The sequence below is a fragment of the Phaeoacremonium minimum genome (genome assembly GCF_000392275.1).
Source record: "Phaeoacremonium minimum UCRPA7 unplaced genomic scaffold PA7_03_scaffold_44, whole genome shotgun sequence".
NCBI lineage: Eukaryota > Fungi > Ascomycota > Sordariomycetes > Togniniales > Togniniaceae > Phaeoacremonium > Phaeoacremonium minimum.
In genome coordinates, this window is record NW_006920951.1 from 405,175 (window position 1) to 421,034 (window position 15,860).

At 50.9% G+C, this 15,860-nt stretch overlaps 3 protein-coding genes across 3 annotated transcripts; 2 read left to right on the plus strand and 1 right to left on the minus strand.

Annotated features, from left to right (window-relative positions):
* Window positions 1–8,281: 8,281 nt before the first annotated feature.
* Window positions 8,282–10,677, plus strand: UCRPA7_889 (putative mfs sugar transporter protein; the record flags this gene model as incomplete). The annotated part of the gene is made up of 8 exons (XM_007913480.1): window positions 8,282–8,687; window positions 8,753–8,785; window positions 8,842–9,150; window positions 9,201–9,270; window positions 9,329–9,349; window positions 9,465–9,820; window positions 9,871–9,992; window positions 10,051–10,677. The coding sequence occupies 8 exons, from the start codon at window positions 8,282–8,284 to the stop codon at window positions 10,675–10,677; spliced, it is 1,944 nt and encodes a 647-aa protein (XP_007911671.1).
* Window positions 10,678–11,722: 1,045 nt separating this feature from the next.
* UCRPA7_890 (putative sphingosine-1-phosphate lyase protein) lies at window positions 11,723–13,691 on the plus strand (the record flags this gene model as incomplete). Its single annotated transcript, XM_007913481.1, has 3 exons — window positions 11,723–11,823; window positions 12,028–12,633; window positions 12,698–13,691. The coding sequence occupies 3 exons, from the start codon at window positions 11,723–11,725 to the stop codon at window positions 13,689–13,691; spliced, it is 1,701 nt and encodes a 566-aa protein (XP_007911672.1).
* A 400-nt stretch (window positions 13,692–14,091) lies between these two features.
* Window positions 14,092–15,787, minus strand: UCRPA7_891 (putative pyruvate dehydrogenase kinase protein; the record flags this gene model as incomplete). Its single annotated transcript, XM_007913482.1, has 4 exons — window positions 14,092–14,209; window positions 14,401–15,395; window positions 15,454–15,602; window positions 15,673–15,787. The coding sequence occupies 4 exons, from the start codon at window positions 15,785–15,787 to the stop codon at window positions 14,092–14,094; spliced, it is 1,377 nt and encodes a 458-aa protein (XP_007911673.1).
* Between the last annotated feature and the right edge of the window lie 73 nt (window positions 15,788–15,860).

The following is a 15,860-nucleotide window of genomic DNA, read 5'->3' on the forward strand; positions in this document are numbered from 1 at the left end:
GGGGACGTTACAGGCTGCAGAAATCACTGAATATATGAACCACTAGTTCACGCGCACAAGCTGAGAGATGCTGCAAGAAAGACGAAAAAGGATTGAAAAGAGATCAGAAAGACACTGCTTTTGAGGTCGGGGGCCAAAACTGCTTATGTACTCCCATCACGGATTACAATGAGCATCCTGCAGCTGTTGTGTCTGAGCTCTAGAGTGCTCACCACATCACATCTCAGCTCAGCCCCGTCGGGCATCTGCACATTTGAGCTCCTGCAGTCTGGGCCACTAGGCTGCATAGTTAGTGGTCCAATTGACCGGTACTTCACATCTTCAGCGTCTCAGTGCAAGCCTCAGGAGGTTGGGGGGTCCACGATGGTTTTGGGGCTGAAATCCTTCGCATCATGCTTTCGGAAGCGAGCCAGTGGAAGGGGGCCGGAAAGCACTGAACGCGCGGGTTAGCAGGGCCGACTAGGGCCGGGCAGGGCCGTTGAGCCCGGGGTTTCCAGGGTTCTCGTCTGAGCTGCAGTCATCCTGCAACCGCCAACCACCCTGCAGCTCTTGACCCGTTCATATGTTTGGACGGTGAAAAAATCAGCCAGTTGTGTTGTGAGACGGTATTGCCTTTGTCATCAGGATTTATATATGGATCTGGAATTGGAGTGCTGAATCAGCCATGTTTGTACTGCACAGTACCTAAGTAGTCTTGAAAGGCGAATTTGCCGAAACCAACCACCAACTACCTTGTGATCTAAAGCCATATTTGGCTTAAAATTCACACACCATCCAAAGCCAAGCTTGGCTTGAGATCCAGGTAGGGAGATCAACTGGTGATTCTCGACAGCCTTGCTCCTTCCATACAACCTTTTGAGAATTCAACGACAGTCCCAACCGCCACAACCACGCCTACCACACCAACTTTTCCATCTCTTCTTTATATCACACATCATACTCAAGTCAGCCGATCCATTAACGAACCGTATTTCCATTTCTGCTCGCACTACCTATCTCCGATCTCCGCAATCTCTCGTTTCCTCATCACGGGACAAGATGGCCTTCTGGGCGGAAACACCAGTCGAGATTCGAATCGGCATTCTCGAAATATGTGACGTGCAGACATTGCTGAACGCCACCATCGCAGACCCAAGCATTCACAAGATGGTACACCCCAACATCCAGTCAATCTTCCGTTAGATCCTTTGTCACATCCCACATGATGTTCTACGCATAGCTGCTTACGCACGACGCTTCTATCATGTGTGTTTCCCGTCTGCGGATCTTGAGAGGCATTTAAAGCCATTCGATCCAGACAAGGATCTAGTCGATTCCTATTCAAAGCGTATCGATGAGCTGGCAGGCCCGACTCATGGCGACCAAGATCTCACTTTTCACTATGCTTTGTGAATCGAGAGAGTATACCCAATTGTTCACAAGTTTTGTGAGGGTTAGATGAGCGTCATAACAGATGGCTTCCGGGAAGGACGCAACCACCTTCCTACCGAGGCCGAAGCATCACTGCCGCCGCCACCTGCCATATCGGACCCGGCACGACCAGCCTCACTTATCACCCCTGGTCCTATATCTTGCGAAAACTTCCACTTTTAGAGATACAACGTCTTGAGTGGGTAGCAGGAATGGCTGCTGCGAAGACTTCTGATACTCGTAAGTTGAGAGCCCTTTGAGCTCTGAATAAAACAAAGGTGAGTAACTTGATACAGTGAGTCTTTGGACTAAACCCTGTACTGGGTATTAAGACCGACTTGGCTTGGGTAAATCTAGCTGAACAAGGATTGGAATCTGTCCTACCTGACGAGGAAGATGTCTTGAAAAGATTCTGAAGCCCATGGGACTCGACTCATTCTTCATGGGGGAAAAAACCAGCAACTTTGCCTGGATCGAGGTCTTTTTGGGGATTTCTACTGCCTCTGATCGATTGAAGGATAAGATCCGCGGATTCGGGGCTAGGCTCTAGGAGAAGTTCTTTGCTGAGGCTATCACCGGAATCACTGATTTCCTGAGTCGAAAGGAAATCACGTGGGAGATACATGATCCTGTAACGGATATGATTTACAACGCCCATGCCGTCTAGATGGAGGCTATAGTGGCAAAGATTTCCCGATTCACCCTACGGCCAAGCAATCAAGGCCGTTGGGAGCGGTATTACACACCCAGTGACATTATCCATGATTATCGGCGTCGAAACAAGATTCAGAGAAAGTGAGAATCTTTCAACTCCTTCTGTTTGGTTCAAAATACAAAGTCGGACGGCTCTGAAAAGTATTCCTATGCGTCATCATTTCAGTTGCGAGAAACTAAATCTTTCTTAGGATGATATTTTCGGGATTCGCTGACCGGACATTCGCAACCTATTTCTCGGCGTCAGCTGTGACATCTTCCTACAGTCACCAGTCATTCCTATCCTCGTCAAGGAAAGCCGCCTTGCTTTCCAAGATCTTTTGATCAAACACTCCTCGAATATCATAGAGATTGTTTCCTATCACTTCAGTATTTGAACAGAAATCCTGCCGGAATTAGCTATTATTCGTCGTCAAATCGCCAGCAGATGAGAAACCTCATTTTCATGCTCCCCATGGGTAGCATCCACTTTATGGTACTTCATGTCGCTTTTCGATTTATAGATCTGTTGTGGAATGCTGTTTATGCAATATCCGATATCGATATTGGCAGAACAACTAGGTATACACGAAAGTCTGGACGACAAACTCCAAGCTTGAGACATGCTCGATAGTGTCAAATGTTTTGACTACAACGAAAAGAGCTCCCATGGCAATGAGACAAGTGTTGTAGAGTCAAATTCCAAAAACACAGATCCACATGTGATATAAAACTATATGAAATGCCAAATCTCCTCTAATGAGATTGAAGCTGACAGGGATATTCTTGTTGTCGCCGCTGTAAGGCAGTTCAGCCGTACGCCCACGCTTTGTCATATTCAGCTGCTGATTGGAACGCCTTTTGGATGTCTGGAGCATTCTGCCCTCCACTCACAAGACTCAACCTCGCCACTAGGGAAGCCTCACTTTACCTTTGTTTGTTTCGTGTGCCGCGATCTGTTTGGTCAGTTGTGAAAGGATGAATATACCCCGCTCCTCTTCACCTCGGGACTTCGACCGGGCTTTTCACCAGACTTCTCGATTGTGACAGTTGAAAACTGCCCAAGACGCTATTTTTGGCAGTGTAAATTTCCAACCACAATTACACACGGATGTTATAAGTGATTCGGAGCACTCAGGATTATGTACAATGGTATCAGTGATCTGCATCTAGCGTCACTATAGGGCTCGAGGCTCTCAATATGAGACATTTTGTATACCGATTAAGCGTCGTGCCACCTGTGTTTCAAACCGATGAGGTATGGTCGTTTTCTTGAGCCTGGATGAGCTGCAGGGCTCGCTGCGGTGGCTGTTTGGGACGTGGTGGTACTGAATAACACACCTCGACTGTGGGTAGGTGAGGGAGGTGGTGTCCTGTCGGCCCAAGCCGTGATCCCGTTGGAATTCACGGCCGATCAGCAAGGGTAAGCCCACCACTCCCTGCATAATTCACGAGGAGACGTTCGCCCGGCTGGAGCCTGTCAACCTCTGGGCCCTCGTCTTAATGGATGGTGCAAACTAGCTCGGCGTCGCGGGCAGTTGCTTTTCCCTTCTGGCCCGACCTGACCTACCCTACACGGATAGCTCACCCTTGTATCGCGCGAATCAGGCGACGCCGCGGCAGCCATGAATGATGCTGTGTATCTGCCACCTCTAGCCATCGCCATTCACCTTGAGGTCTTTATATACCAACGGACACTTCCCACCGAAGATGACAGATAGCTTCCGGGCCTCGCCAGCAATCATGTCCCTATCTCACTGTTGCTGACGATACTTGGCTTTCAGAGTGACATCATTTGATACTGATACAGCCCACTCTGCATATTCATTTCGGCGTGTTAGCGATGTCATAGTATGACCTCTCGCAGCCTTGTCGAATATGCTGAAAATGGATGATGTAAATCATCCGGCAGACGAGGCTCGGCCCGCTCTACATATGACAGACTGGAACCCCGTACGAGGAACAGAGAACGACATATTGCCCAGCAGCTTTGAAGAGTTATCTCCTCGATCAAAAGGTACTATCTTGACGGAGAAGAATGAGTTTAATTTCACCAAAGGAGAGTCCAAAGGAGACTCATCCCGTTTGAACTCAATGGAAGCCACGCGTACTACCCCCTCCCAGGCAGAGCCTCGGCCTAGCGCCACCGGCATCACTCCAGATTTCGTCTCGAAATTGATGAATCTTCTCCGGGAGGAGAACAAGACGATGATACAACAAGCTTGTTTGTATAGTCCAAATCCATCCCAAAGAAGTTGCTAACACGCTTGTAGTGAAAGACTACCACAGAGAAACACAGAGCGACAAAGTGGACGGTGGTCCATCCAGTCCAGGTGGAACAAAAGATTCCTCACCGTCTCGATATTCTTTTCAGCATCCAGTCAACCACGTCGCTGAAGCCTTGCGACAGGAAAAGGAGGGCCACAAAGAAGTTCCACAGTCCACCACACACTCTACAGAGCTACCGCAATCACCTACCACTTCTCATGCCAGCCAATCTCCAAGGACGTCCAATATCCGCTTTAGCCATGACGGCCAGCATGCTACAAAAGTGACTCCAGATGGTCCTAGCGGCTCCTTCCGGTCAACTTCAACCAGATCTAGCGTGGAGTTGAGTGTTGTTGACCAGAAATGGGGCATTCTGTTCGACAACGACGGCCATCCAACAGGCAGACTTCGGCAGATTTTGACAGGCCTTGCAGAATACATTGCTGCGCGATTCCTTCCGCAGAATAGCATTGTCATTACACCCGAGAAGCTCGCTGCCTTCTACTCGTATCATCGTCTCGAGCAGGATACTTATCCTTTCCCGGTTCTCTTCAAATCTCACGCGAAAGACTTCGATGAGAGACTTGCTGATCTGTTCCAAGATCTCCATTGTCCATATCATCTCGTGCAAACCAACCCACGGTGCCGACCAAGCATTCCCTGCTTGACGCCCGAAGGCTTTGCCCAGTGGCTCATCCTCAATATCCAGGCCTATCCGGACGAGGAGGCAAAGCGACTTCAGACAATTGTCTCGGCCATCCCCATTGATGTGGAAAGTCCCTTAGATGGAAAGCCTGAGCGGTTGCCAGTCCAGATCTCTCGGCAGCTTCTACCAGAAAAATCTATCAGAAGGTCGCGAATTCTATTTGATGAAGCAATGAAGGATTTCATGGAGGATCTTGAGTTGCCATTCTCCAGAAACATATCTCCCTATCAGCTGAGGCACGCAAAGCAGTCTGGGGAGGTGAGCCCGCAGTCGCGATATATTCCTACTGCCTCGGATAGCAGCCCAAAGGACACACCTCGTCACTCTAGCTCTATCGGCAGTGAAGTACCCATTGCTTTGCACTCCAGAGGCAGCACACACCAGACCGTAAGGCCACACCGCATGAGCTCAGGAGATAGTTCACGTCCCCAGAGCCGAGACCCCTACAACATCCCGCCGCCGCCTGTGGGCAGGAACTCTGTTTCTAGGAGAAATCGAAGTCCCCAGCAGCGCCCCTTCAGCCAGTCTGTGCCAGCCAATATCAGTGATAGCGGCATGCATGGCGGAACATCTTCGACGAACTCTTCGATCATATTCACGCCTTCGTCAGCGTCTAACATGTCTCCTACCTCCGAGGTTGCTACCCTCCGAGGGAATGATGGCGAATATCGTGTTCATGCTCCCTTGTCTCGAGATCGGCCGTCGGTCGATGAGAGCACTCCAAGGACAGGGTCTACGGTTGATCTGCGGGATCATATCGGTCGCAACAGGTCCGAAAAGGACGCAGGTAAGCGTCGAAGTCTAGTCTCACACGATTCTAGAGGTCCGACGTGGGATGAAGTCATTAGACAGCAAGGCAGGTTGTAGTTCATTGTCTGAGACAGTCTCTGTACTAAAGGACATTGCTTTTGATTCTTTCCTTGGGCATCTAACACGTATTCACTCCCTTGAGAAAAATGTTGTCGCATGTACAAGTTTTTAGTCTTGCTTAGGCTGGATAAGGCAATAAGCATTGGATCCACACGGTGTTTTGACGATTTTACGATCGGGTTAGTATCCGGAAAATGTAACAACTGAAACTAGAGAAAGTAAAGGACAGAAGTTAGGTGTCGATATGGATCCTTCTTTTTCATGTTGTACAGCACACCATGTAGTTTCCTGTGAGGGCCTGTGGGTCTATCTGTCAGTTTAGGGGACGCTCCTTGCCAAATGTTTCACTGTCAATGGGGAGTATTAGTTGCTCTTCCTTCTTCGAGGGCTGTCCATTAAAATCTCTTATCCTGAACCTTTACACGCTCTTAAAGTGAAGCATTACAGTCTACTCTGAAGTTCGTACGAGACGAGTACATGATGATGTATCATGCCGGAAAAGTCCCCGAGATCGTCTGCTCTGTAATGGGGACTTTGGTGCAACCCCGTAATCTGATCGACAGGGAGGCACAATTCTCGCCACGCACAGCATCGGAGGAGTATCAACTACTGTATACTATGAGAAGTCGATCGTCTCATCAACAAGTCATAAAGACAATTATAACTAGTTTTCGTGAGCAACAGGTCTCTTAGTCGGTGGTTACCAGCTAAGTAGCTAGCACAGGAATTGACGGTCAGACATGGGTCTTAACTAAGACAGAGCATTTCGTTATACTAGAGACATTGAATGGAAGCTGGAGATATAGAGAACTTCAAATAACACAAGTGTATGACTTGTCTGTTTGGAGCAAAGCTGTATCCCTTGGTTATGTAGCCCCCATGGCAGTAAGATGACTCGGCTTCAATCTTTGCATTTAGGAACTAATCAATGTTTCCTACGATATCTCTCGGTCGTCTTTCTGTCGCTTGGGCAGATTCCTCTTCCTGTGAGTTACTGTGATGTCATAGCCGCCCGTTGATATGGAGACACAGGGAGAAAAACACTTACCAATATGAATGCTCTAAGCCCTGGAGAAGACGCAAGTTAGGCGGTAGTAGTGTGTGGAGGGATTGACTTAGTTTGATTCCTAGCGTGCAGGCTGCATGAGGTTCTTCATGGTGTCAGCCTATGCAAACCACACACCTCATTGTGACGACGTTTCGAGATTGATGAATGTTGTATTGGTTTTGGGGCCAGTCGAGCCAGTGTGTCGGTGAAGTCCGAGCTTGGGCTGAATTTCTTTTGAAGAAATGAATCTACACAGATCAATTTGGAAACGAAAAGGCTCAAGTCCGCTAAAATTTTACGTTCTCTCTAATACTTGATCAAAGCAGAAGGCGGTTCTCACTGCCTGTCTACTAACATATGGATAAACTACGGGATTTGCACAAACATTGCGGAAACTTACAGGAGTGCTCAAGGAGTGACTTTGTCGAAAGAGGGATTCATCAAGTCTGAGCCAAGTTAAGCGACTTCAGCAGGCTGCATCCGTTTCTGCGCCGTTGGCGATCGAGACGAGCGGTCGCAAATCTTCTTGATGCGCCCCTTCGACCCTCGATTGACGTCACAATCTCGAGATCCCCACCACCATCAACTGCGCCGATCGCCACCACCTCACTCGTCGCAGCGCTTCCACGGCTCTTCACTATTCCTCTCTGGTTCGTCCCCCGGACCCATTCTAAACGCTGACTTGACGGCTGGGAACTGGAGCAGTCAACCATTGCGATTACTTATGGATCCCGGCACGAGGTTCAGTGAGGGGCATGCACAACTCTACCCGGCGCGGCACCGCTGCAAGTAAACGGGATGACGTCGACCTCAGAATCCTACCACATCGTCAAGTACCGCTTCATCAAAGCTAGTATACACCCGTCAGTCTCATCCAGTTGCAAAGGTACTTGCTCGTCGATGCCGACTATCCACTACTGTTAATCCACATGAACTGTCAGAACTTCTGAACTCCCCACATGTCCCTTGAACCTCCACCAACTCCCCAGCTTAACAACGTGTATAGTAATTGATAGCGGGTCAATGTGGCTGACAAGCATGGCATAATATGTCATAGCTTTCATGGCCCCCATGGTCCAGACAAGATACTTAAAATCAAGAGTAGCCTCCCTCGTAGCAGGTGTTGAGAAAGTCTTCCCTTTGTCACTTCTCCGTGCTTTAATAAGCTTCACCAAGAGTCTTACCTGTCTTGGAATCCTGTCTTGGTCCCCTTGGCGGTCTTGGAACAACCCACGCCTTTATCATTGGTCTCGTCGTGTCTGAAGTGAGGCACGAAACCAACAGTCATGGCATCTGAACAACCGCACAAGTCCGAGAAGGACTGGCAACGATCAGCCTCGTCTGATTCGAGAACTGAAGTTGAGCACCACGATTATGGTGGCTCTTCCCGCATGGCATCCACCAGCGTGGATGAGGGAGCTCGTCAACGCCAAAAGGCTTCCTCCAAGATTGAGAATCCCCTTGCTGGCCTGAGCCGCGAGCAACTCTCGGATCTCGGTGAGAAGTACTGTCGTGAACATGGTTTCACTGAAGAGGAGGACATTCGCGCTTTCAAAGTAGGCGCCATGTGCGCTGGAGACTGGAATAGCTGGGACACGATTCAGGGGCTCACAGAAAGCGAGCGTAGCTACATGGACAAGGAGGTGACCCACAAGTGGACCAACCCCAAGACTCTCTACGGAGTCATCGTCAGTAAGTCATACCTGAGAAACTTGATCAACGCTTTATTATAGACTTCATCTGACATTATTTCTTAGTCTGCTCTCTTTGCGCAGCAGTGCAGGGCATGGGTAAGTTCAACTTACATTAGCAAATGGAGATCTATATAGGAATTAACACAACAAAGACGAAACCGTTGTCAACGGTGCTCAGAGCTTCTACAAGAAGGAGTTTGGCATTGGTAGCGATACCAAGTCTCGAGACACATGGCTAGTCGGTCTAGTCAACTCGGCGCCGTATCTTTGCTGTGCCTTCATCGGCTGCTGGCTTACGGACCCAATGAACAAGAAATTCGGACGCCGTGGAACCGTCTTCATCTCCTGTGTCATATCTGCTCTCGCTTGCTTCTGGCAGGCATTCACAAACACCTGGTGGCATATGTTCATCGCCCGTTTTGCTCTTGGTCTCGGTATTGGTCCCAAGTCCGCTACAACTCGTGGGTACACCATGCCAGTACACCATTTACGTATACTGACACAATTTCAGCCATTTTTGCTGCCGAGTGTTCTCCTCCGAAGCTGCGTGGTGCCTTGGTCATGCAATGGCAAATGTGGACGTAAGTAACTCCTGAAGTAAAAAGAAATCAAAACAAGTACTGACCCTTACCCTTATAGAGCGTTCGGAATCATGCTTGGGTAAGTGGCCTAGTGATACACCTTGTATACTCAGACTGAATGACAATTCCGCACCTGCCTTAATTTTCAGAATCTGAGTAGCAAAGAAGAATTACACACTAATACTCGAAAATAGATATGTCGCTGACTTGGCCTTCTACTTTGTCCCGGATCACGGTATCAAGCAGGGATTGAACTGGAGGCTCATGATGGGTTCTGCTATGATCCCAGCTGTGGTCGTCTGCTGCCTCATTCCGTTCTACCCAGAGTCTCCACGTTGGTACCTCACCAAGAACAGACACCAGGACGCTTTCAAGGCTATTTGCAAGCTGCGATACGAGAAGGTCCAGGCTGCTCGAGATCTCTTCTACATGCACACCCTCCTCGAAGCCGAGCGTGAGGCCATGTCTATCGGCAAGAGCAACCGCATCAAGGAGTTCTTTACCGTAAGACGTAACCGTAATGCTATGGTTGCCTCAGAAATCGTCATGTGTAAGTTTGAATAAACCTTGATTGCTCAAATATTGGCTAAGATCAAACAGTTATGCAACAATTCTGCGGTGTTAACGTCATTGCCTACTACTCTTCAGAGATCTTCCTGCAGTCTGGCTTCAGTGAGGTTAGCGCTCTAGCTGCGTCTCTTGGTTTCGGTCTGATCAACTGGGTTTGTTATTCCCCCCATCAATATGTCATGAAGCCTGAAATCTAACTTGAACGCACAGCTATTCGCCCTTCCGGCGTTCTTCACTATTGACCGATTTGGCCGTCGTAATCTCCTGTTGACAACGTTCCCACTCATGGCTCTCTTCATGCTGTTTACCGGATTCTCATTCTGGATCCCCGAGAACAACAAGGCGCACATTGGATGCATTGCACTTGGAATATATCTCTTCGGCATGGTCTACTCGCCCGGTGAAGGCCCAGTGCCCTTTACTTACTCGGCTGAGGCCTACCCACTTTACATCCGTCCCATCGGCATGTCACTGGCAACGGCAACAACGTGGTTCTTCAACTTCGTGCTGTCTGTGACATGGCCCTCGCTTCTCACGGCATTCAAGCCACAAGGCGCCTTCGGCTGGTACGCCGCCTGGAATATCATTGGATTCTTCGCCGTGTTGTTCTTCGTGCCCGAGACCAAGGAGAAGACACTCGAGGAACTCGACAGCGTCTTCAGCGTCCCGTTGCGCAAGACCATGGCATACGGCGCCGCCCAGTTCTTCTACTTCTGGCGCCACTACGTCCTTCGGCAGGACATCGCTAAGCCGCAGGTTCCGCACGACGAGCATGTTGAGCATAATCGCAAGAGCTTCTTGCGTGAGAAGGAGAGCGACCCTACCCGCCGGGTCTAAATGGACCTTTAATGCATAATTGCAGATTAACTCAACCAAGATGAGCAACTTAAGAGGAAGTACATGCTCGGCTTGTGTTGCTGCTTGTGCGACCTCATGTAATAACAGTCTGTAATGGAACCCATGTGAAAAGGTGGTTGAGTTTAATGACGGGATGGGATTGTACAATACTCATAGCTATTTCCCTTGTAACGAGATACCAGTCTGTCGTTAAGATTATACCCCCAAATGAAATCATAATCAATCAAACCTTTGCCATATACCAAGTGAAAAAAGGCATTCTTTCCAAGATCTGAAATGACGGTGAAGAGACGACACAGGCTACCGCTTGCACTCACAAGCTAAGGCACCCTCAAGTCATCAAAAGAGACTTCTACGGGCGTCCGCGGGCATAACCAACCTCATTCGTCCCAGAGCCCAGATGATCTCATCTCACATATTCTCCTCCGAGGCTAACGGACGTGGAATGTAGGGGCAGACTTCCAGTGTCACAGCAGGCGGGACGATCTCCAACCAGAAGAGACACCCTTTGTAACGTTGACGCTGACGCGCGCTCTCAGGTCTTCTCGGTCGCTTTGAGACACAGGCGGGCTGGGCCATCATCGGAGCCTCGGATGGTGTGACGTTCAAACGGCCTGGAAGTCCCAGTGGCCATTTACGACAGATGGGTTTCAATTGATAAAGCGTTAAGGTATTACATTGCTAGTGGGACGAAACAAGCGGCGCAGTGCGCAAGTGGTTGGGTCGCCCTCTATCTAGATGATGTTGAAGAAAGCTTGACTCGCCAGCGACGAGCGGGGCCAGGGTCGGAGCAAGGACCCACCTAAAGCATGTGAATTGTATCGGGGTCGCCTCTGAGCTTGAACTTTTAACCAAGCCGGCCCGCATCGGTTCCCGCGGACGCTCCTTGAACCATTACAAAGGGCACTGGTACTCGCCCTGTCTTGCCTGCGCTCTCGATGGAGGAGAGACTTGCCTGACGATCGATCTCCCAGTCTTCTTCTCCGGTGCTCTTTGGGCCTGTTCTGCGAAAGATTCAGCCAGAATGCCGGGCACGTCGCGCATGCCGGTCAGCCTCCGGGAGAGCTTGAATAGCGTCAAGAAGTCCCGGCCCAGGAATCCTCTGCAGCTATTCAATATTGACCTGTAAGTTCTCTTCTTGGCTTAGTCACTGGATCCTCCAATCCTTCAAAAGCTTTTGGCAAGGGCTTGCGGTATCAAAGGCGCAAGTCCGAGACGATTGCTTTCATTTGTCAATGGGGGCCGTAAGACGTGTATCGCTCCACAGGCACCCGGGCTGACTTGACCGCGCCGCGCCGCATCGCCGGCCCGGTGCATCTTGAACTACAGGATCCGAAACATCGTCTTCTTCTTCTTCGTGCTACGATGGGCGCGCCGCTCCTTCTGGAAGCTCAAGGGCCGCGGCATCGTTGGCACGCTGGTCGAGCTGTACACAGATTCCCGCCGCATCCTCTACGGCTGGTTCCTGCGCGCCCCCGGCGTGCGCACCCAGGTCCGCAAGCAGGTCCGGGAGGCAGTCGCCAAGCTTTCTACTAAGATGATCCCCGTCAACCAAACGAGATACTTGTCCTTGCCGAAGGAGGGCTGGCAAGAAGATGCGGTGCGTGGTGAGCTAGAAAAGCTGGCAACTATGGATCACACACGGTGGGAGGACGGCTACGTCTCTGGTGCGGTATATCACGGCGAGGATGAGCTGTTGAAGTTGCAGACGGAGGCCTATGGCAAGTTTACGGTTGCCAATCCTATACATCCGGATGTGTTCCCGGGTGTACGGAAGATGGAGGCGGAGGTGGTAGCCATGGTGCTATCCCTTTTCAATGCGCCGCCCGGTGCGGCTGGTGTCAGTACATCCGGAGGCACAGAGAGTATTCTCATGGCATGTTTAAGTGCAAGGCAAAAGGCCTATTGCGAGCGAGGCGTGACGGAGCCAGAGATGTGAGCATACTCGCGTGCCACCCCTTATTTCCCATTGCCAGATTACTAATGGACTACCGTATAGGATCCTGCCCGATACTGCACATACAGCATTCCGCAAGGCATGTGAATACTTCAAGATCAAGATGCACCTCGTAGCTTGCCCGGCGCCAGCATACCAAGTTGATGTACGCCGTGTGGCACGGCTTATCAACAGTAACACCATCCTACTAGTTGGCAGCGCACCCAACTTTCCCCATGGCATCATAGACGATATTGCCGCTCTATCTAAACTAGCTCTCAAGAAGCGTCTGCCTCTACATGTAGACTGCTGTCTGGGCTCTTTCCTCGTCCCTTTCCTTGACAAAGCCGGCTTCGAAACAGAGTCGTTTGACTTCCGCCTCAAGGGCGTGACGTCCATCTCGTGCGACACGCACAAGTACGGCTTCGCGCCAAAGGGCAACAGCACGGTACTGTACCGCACCGCCGAGCTGCGCACGTATCAGTACTTCGTGTCGCCCGACTGGTCCGGCGGCGTGTACGCATCACCCGGCGTGGCGGGCAGCCGGCCGGGCGCTCTCATCGCTGGCTGCTGGGCGAGCATGATGAGCGTCGGCGAGGCGGGCTACCTGGACGCGTGCGTGCAGATTGTCGGCTCCGCCAAGAAGCTCGCCGAGCGCATCACCACCAGCCCGGCCCTCAGCGCGGAGCTCGAGATCCTCGGCCGCCCGCTCGTCTCCGTCATCGCCTTCCAGGCGCGCAACCTCAACATCTACGACATTGCCGACGCCATGACCGACAAGGGCTGGCACCTCAACGCGCTTCAGAACCCGCCCGCCATGCACATCGCCGTGACGCTACCCATCGCCAAGGTGTGGGAGCGCCTGGCTGCGGACCTGGAGGCGGTCGTCGAGGCGGAGAAGGAGAAGGAGCGGGTGCGCCTCGTCGAGGGCAAGGGCGCCAAGGGTAAGGCAGTCGGCGACTCGGCGGCGCTGTACGGCGTGGCCGGCAGCCTGCCAAACAAGAGCGTCGTGGTTGACTTGGCTACGGGATTCCTAGATCTGCTATACAAGGCATAAATGGGAGGAGTTTGACCGGTTTTTGGATGGGGTACGGAGAGCGTATGATTAGAGATTTACGGCATCACTAGATCGATTTTGCTTGCTTGCTCTGGGGAAATCTGTAGCATACTCGGCACTGCATAAGGCACTCGCTCGTCTGAATACGACGACTAACACCCAGTCTTCTAGGACTATTGAAAGGTCCCCTGATACTACAACTATAGTGTATACATAATTAGTTGAAACATGGCGACGAATATATCTCATTCACTCATGTGTGAAGCTATCCATCCGCTCTTTTTTACTTGTTTTGAAAAGGCCGTGCCCATGACCCCTATTTCCAAATTTGTCATACATGATGAAGCCTGTCCAAGAATGCTGCCGCCAGACGAACTCCCTTGCCACCCATACCGTTCAATCACAGTTCCTCATCCCAGTCCCTGTACCTGCCAGTTGCTTTGTTGATCAAGCTCGCCGCGTCGCCGACCTGCTTTCGCTCCGAGACCTCAAGGCTTTTCAGGCGCTTCACCATATTTCTTAACCCCAGCGTCAATCCTTGAGACCGGACATCCCTCATGACTGCTGATTGCTATTGCAAAGGTTCTGAGGAACTGGACAGTCTATTCAAGTGCAAGTAGACATCCGTTCCATAACTGCATTGCACGTTAGTAGGCGGCGGATTTCATCACTCCCGAAGAACGAGGGAGTGGAGAAGTTGGCAACTTACCCTTCCATGCTAATCAGCTTCAGGTCGCCTCCAAAATACCGCGCGTACAGCCGTGATATAGGCAGCCCGTATCCAAAACCGGCCATGGGGGCCTTGAAATCGCTCTTATCAAAATCGGGGTCTAGGTTCGGCGTCCTGTCCACCGTAGTGTACATGTAAGTCCAGACTAGGGGTATCGCGCTCCGCGGGATGCCGCCGCCTTCGTCCGAAATCTTGATCGTGATGTCCTCCTTGCCCTCGGCAACAATCACTTTTGTGACGGGGAATTCTTGCTTGTCTTGTCCGTGCGTTTCCACGACGGCGCGAAGCGAGTTCTTCAATGTCTCGAAAAGCATGTGCGACAGATGCCCTGGAACGTACATGAAGTTCAAGTTTGGGTTGCACACGAGCTGGATCTTGGGCGCCTCGAACAAGCCGTAGTGATCCTCGCAGACGAACCGCGCATTCTCGATGGCCTCTTGCGCAAGATCTCGGACATTGGTCTTGGTACATATTATTCCGACGTAGGTTGGGTCGCGGAAGTGGCTTTGATCCGTGAGGGCGATGTGCTGGCCGATGAGCATGCGGATTCCTATTCGCGACATGTAAAACCGGTCCAGGAACGATTGAATATTGTTGTCAATCTGCATCCGTTGCCGCTTGCGCTTGTACTCTAGGATACCCTGCGCCATGGTTGTGACAACGCCATCGTGTCTCCTCTTGATCTTGTGCAGCGTCTGTGAAAATCTCTGATTGTAAAGATGAAGCTCGGGGGGCCAATCTCCCGTATCGTCCACCATTGCGAAGTATCTCCTTGCGGCGTGGTACTTCTTTGTCAAGCCGTTACCGCTCCCATTCTGTTGTATGGCCGGCCATGACGCATACTGCCCCTCCTCGATGCTTGGGTTTCGTGTGGCTTCTGAGATGTGAATGTTCTTCCCAAACGCCTTCGCGGGTTTCATCAATCGGTCTCGTACGTCTCTTTCTAATTGTGGTCTGGGTAGGGTTGTGATTTCCTGTTCATCGCATCGCGTGAGTCATCATGCCACATGGTGAAATATCGATTGTACACACCTCGAACGACTGCGCATACCAGTCCTGTACTTTCTTGACGGATGGCATCTCATTGAGACCATCTGGAAGCTCGTCTAACTCCTGCACACGGTGTGCCAATCGAATTGGCAGCTCCTCGGCGAGGAACTGTGACGCCCGAAACAGAGTTCCTGTGGGGCATCGTGGGTCAGAACAACGTGCTCGCAAAGCAAGTTGAGTCAATTGGGCACATGAGCATACCTATTGACGGCCTCTCGCCGAATTGAACCATCTGCCTTAAGCTTACACCCGTGGCGGGGAAGCTGGCATAGTGCCTGATGGTGTCCATCAGTCTCTCCGTCTTCTTCCACGACATCTTGGCGACTGTGGGTGTGCCCTGTTCTGTGAGGAAGGCTTTCTGTCACAACGCTGGGCGTGCACCATTGAGA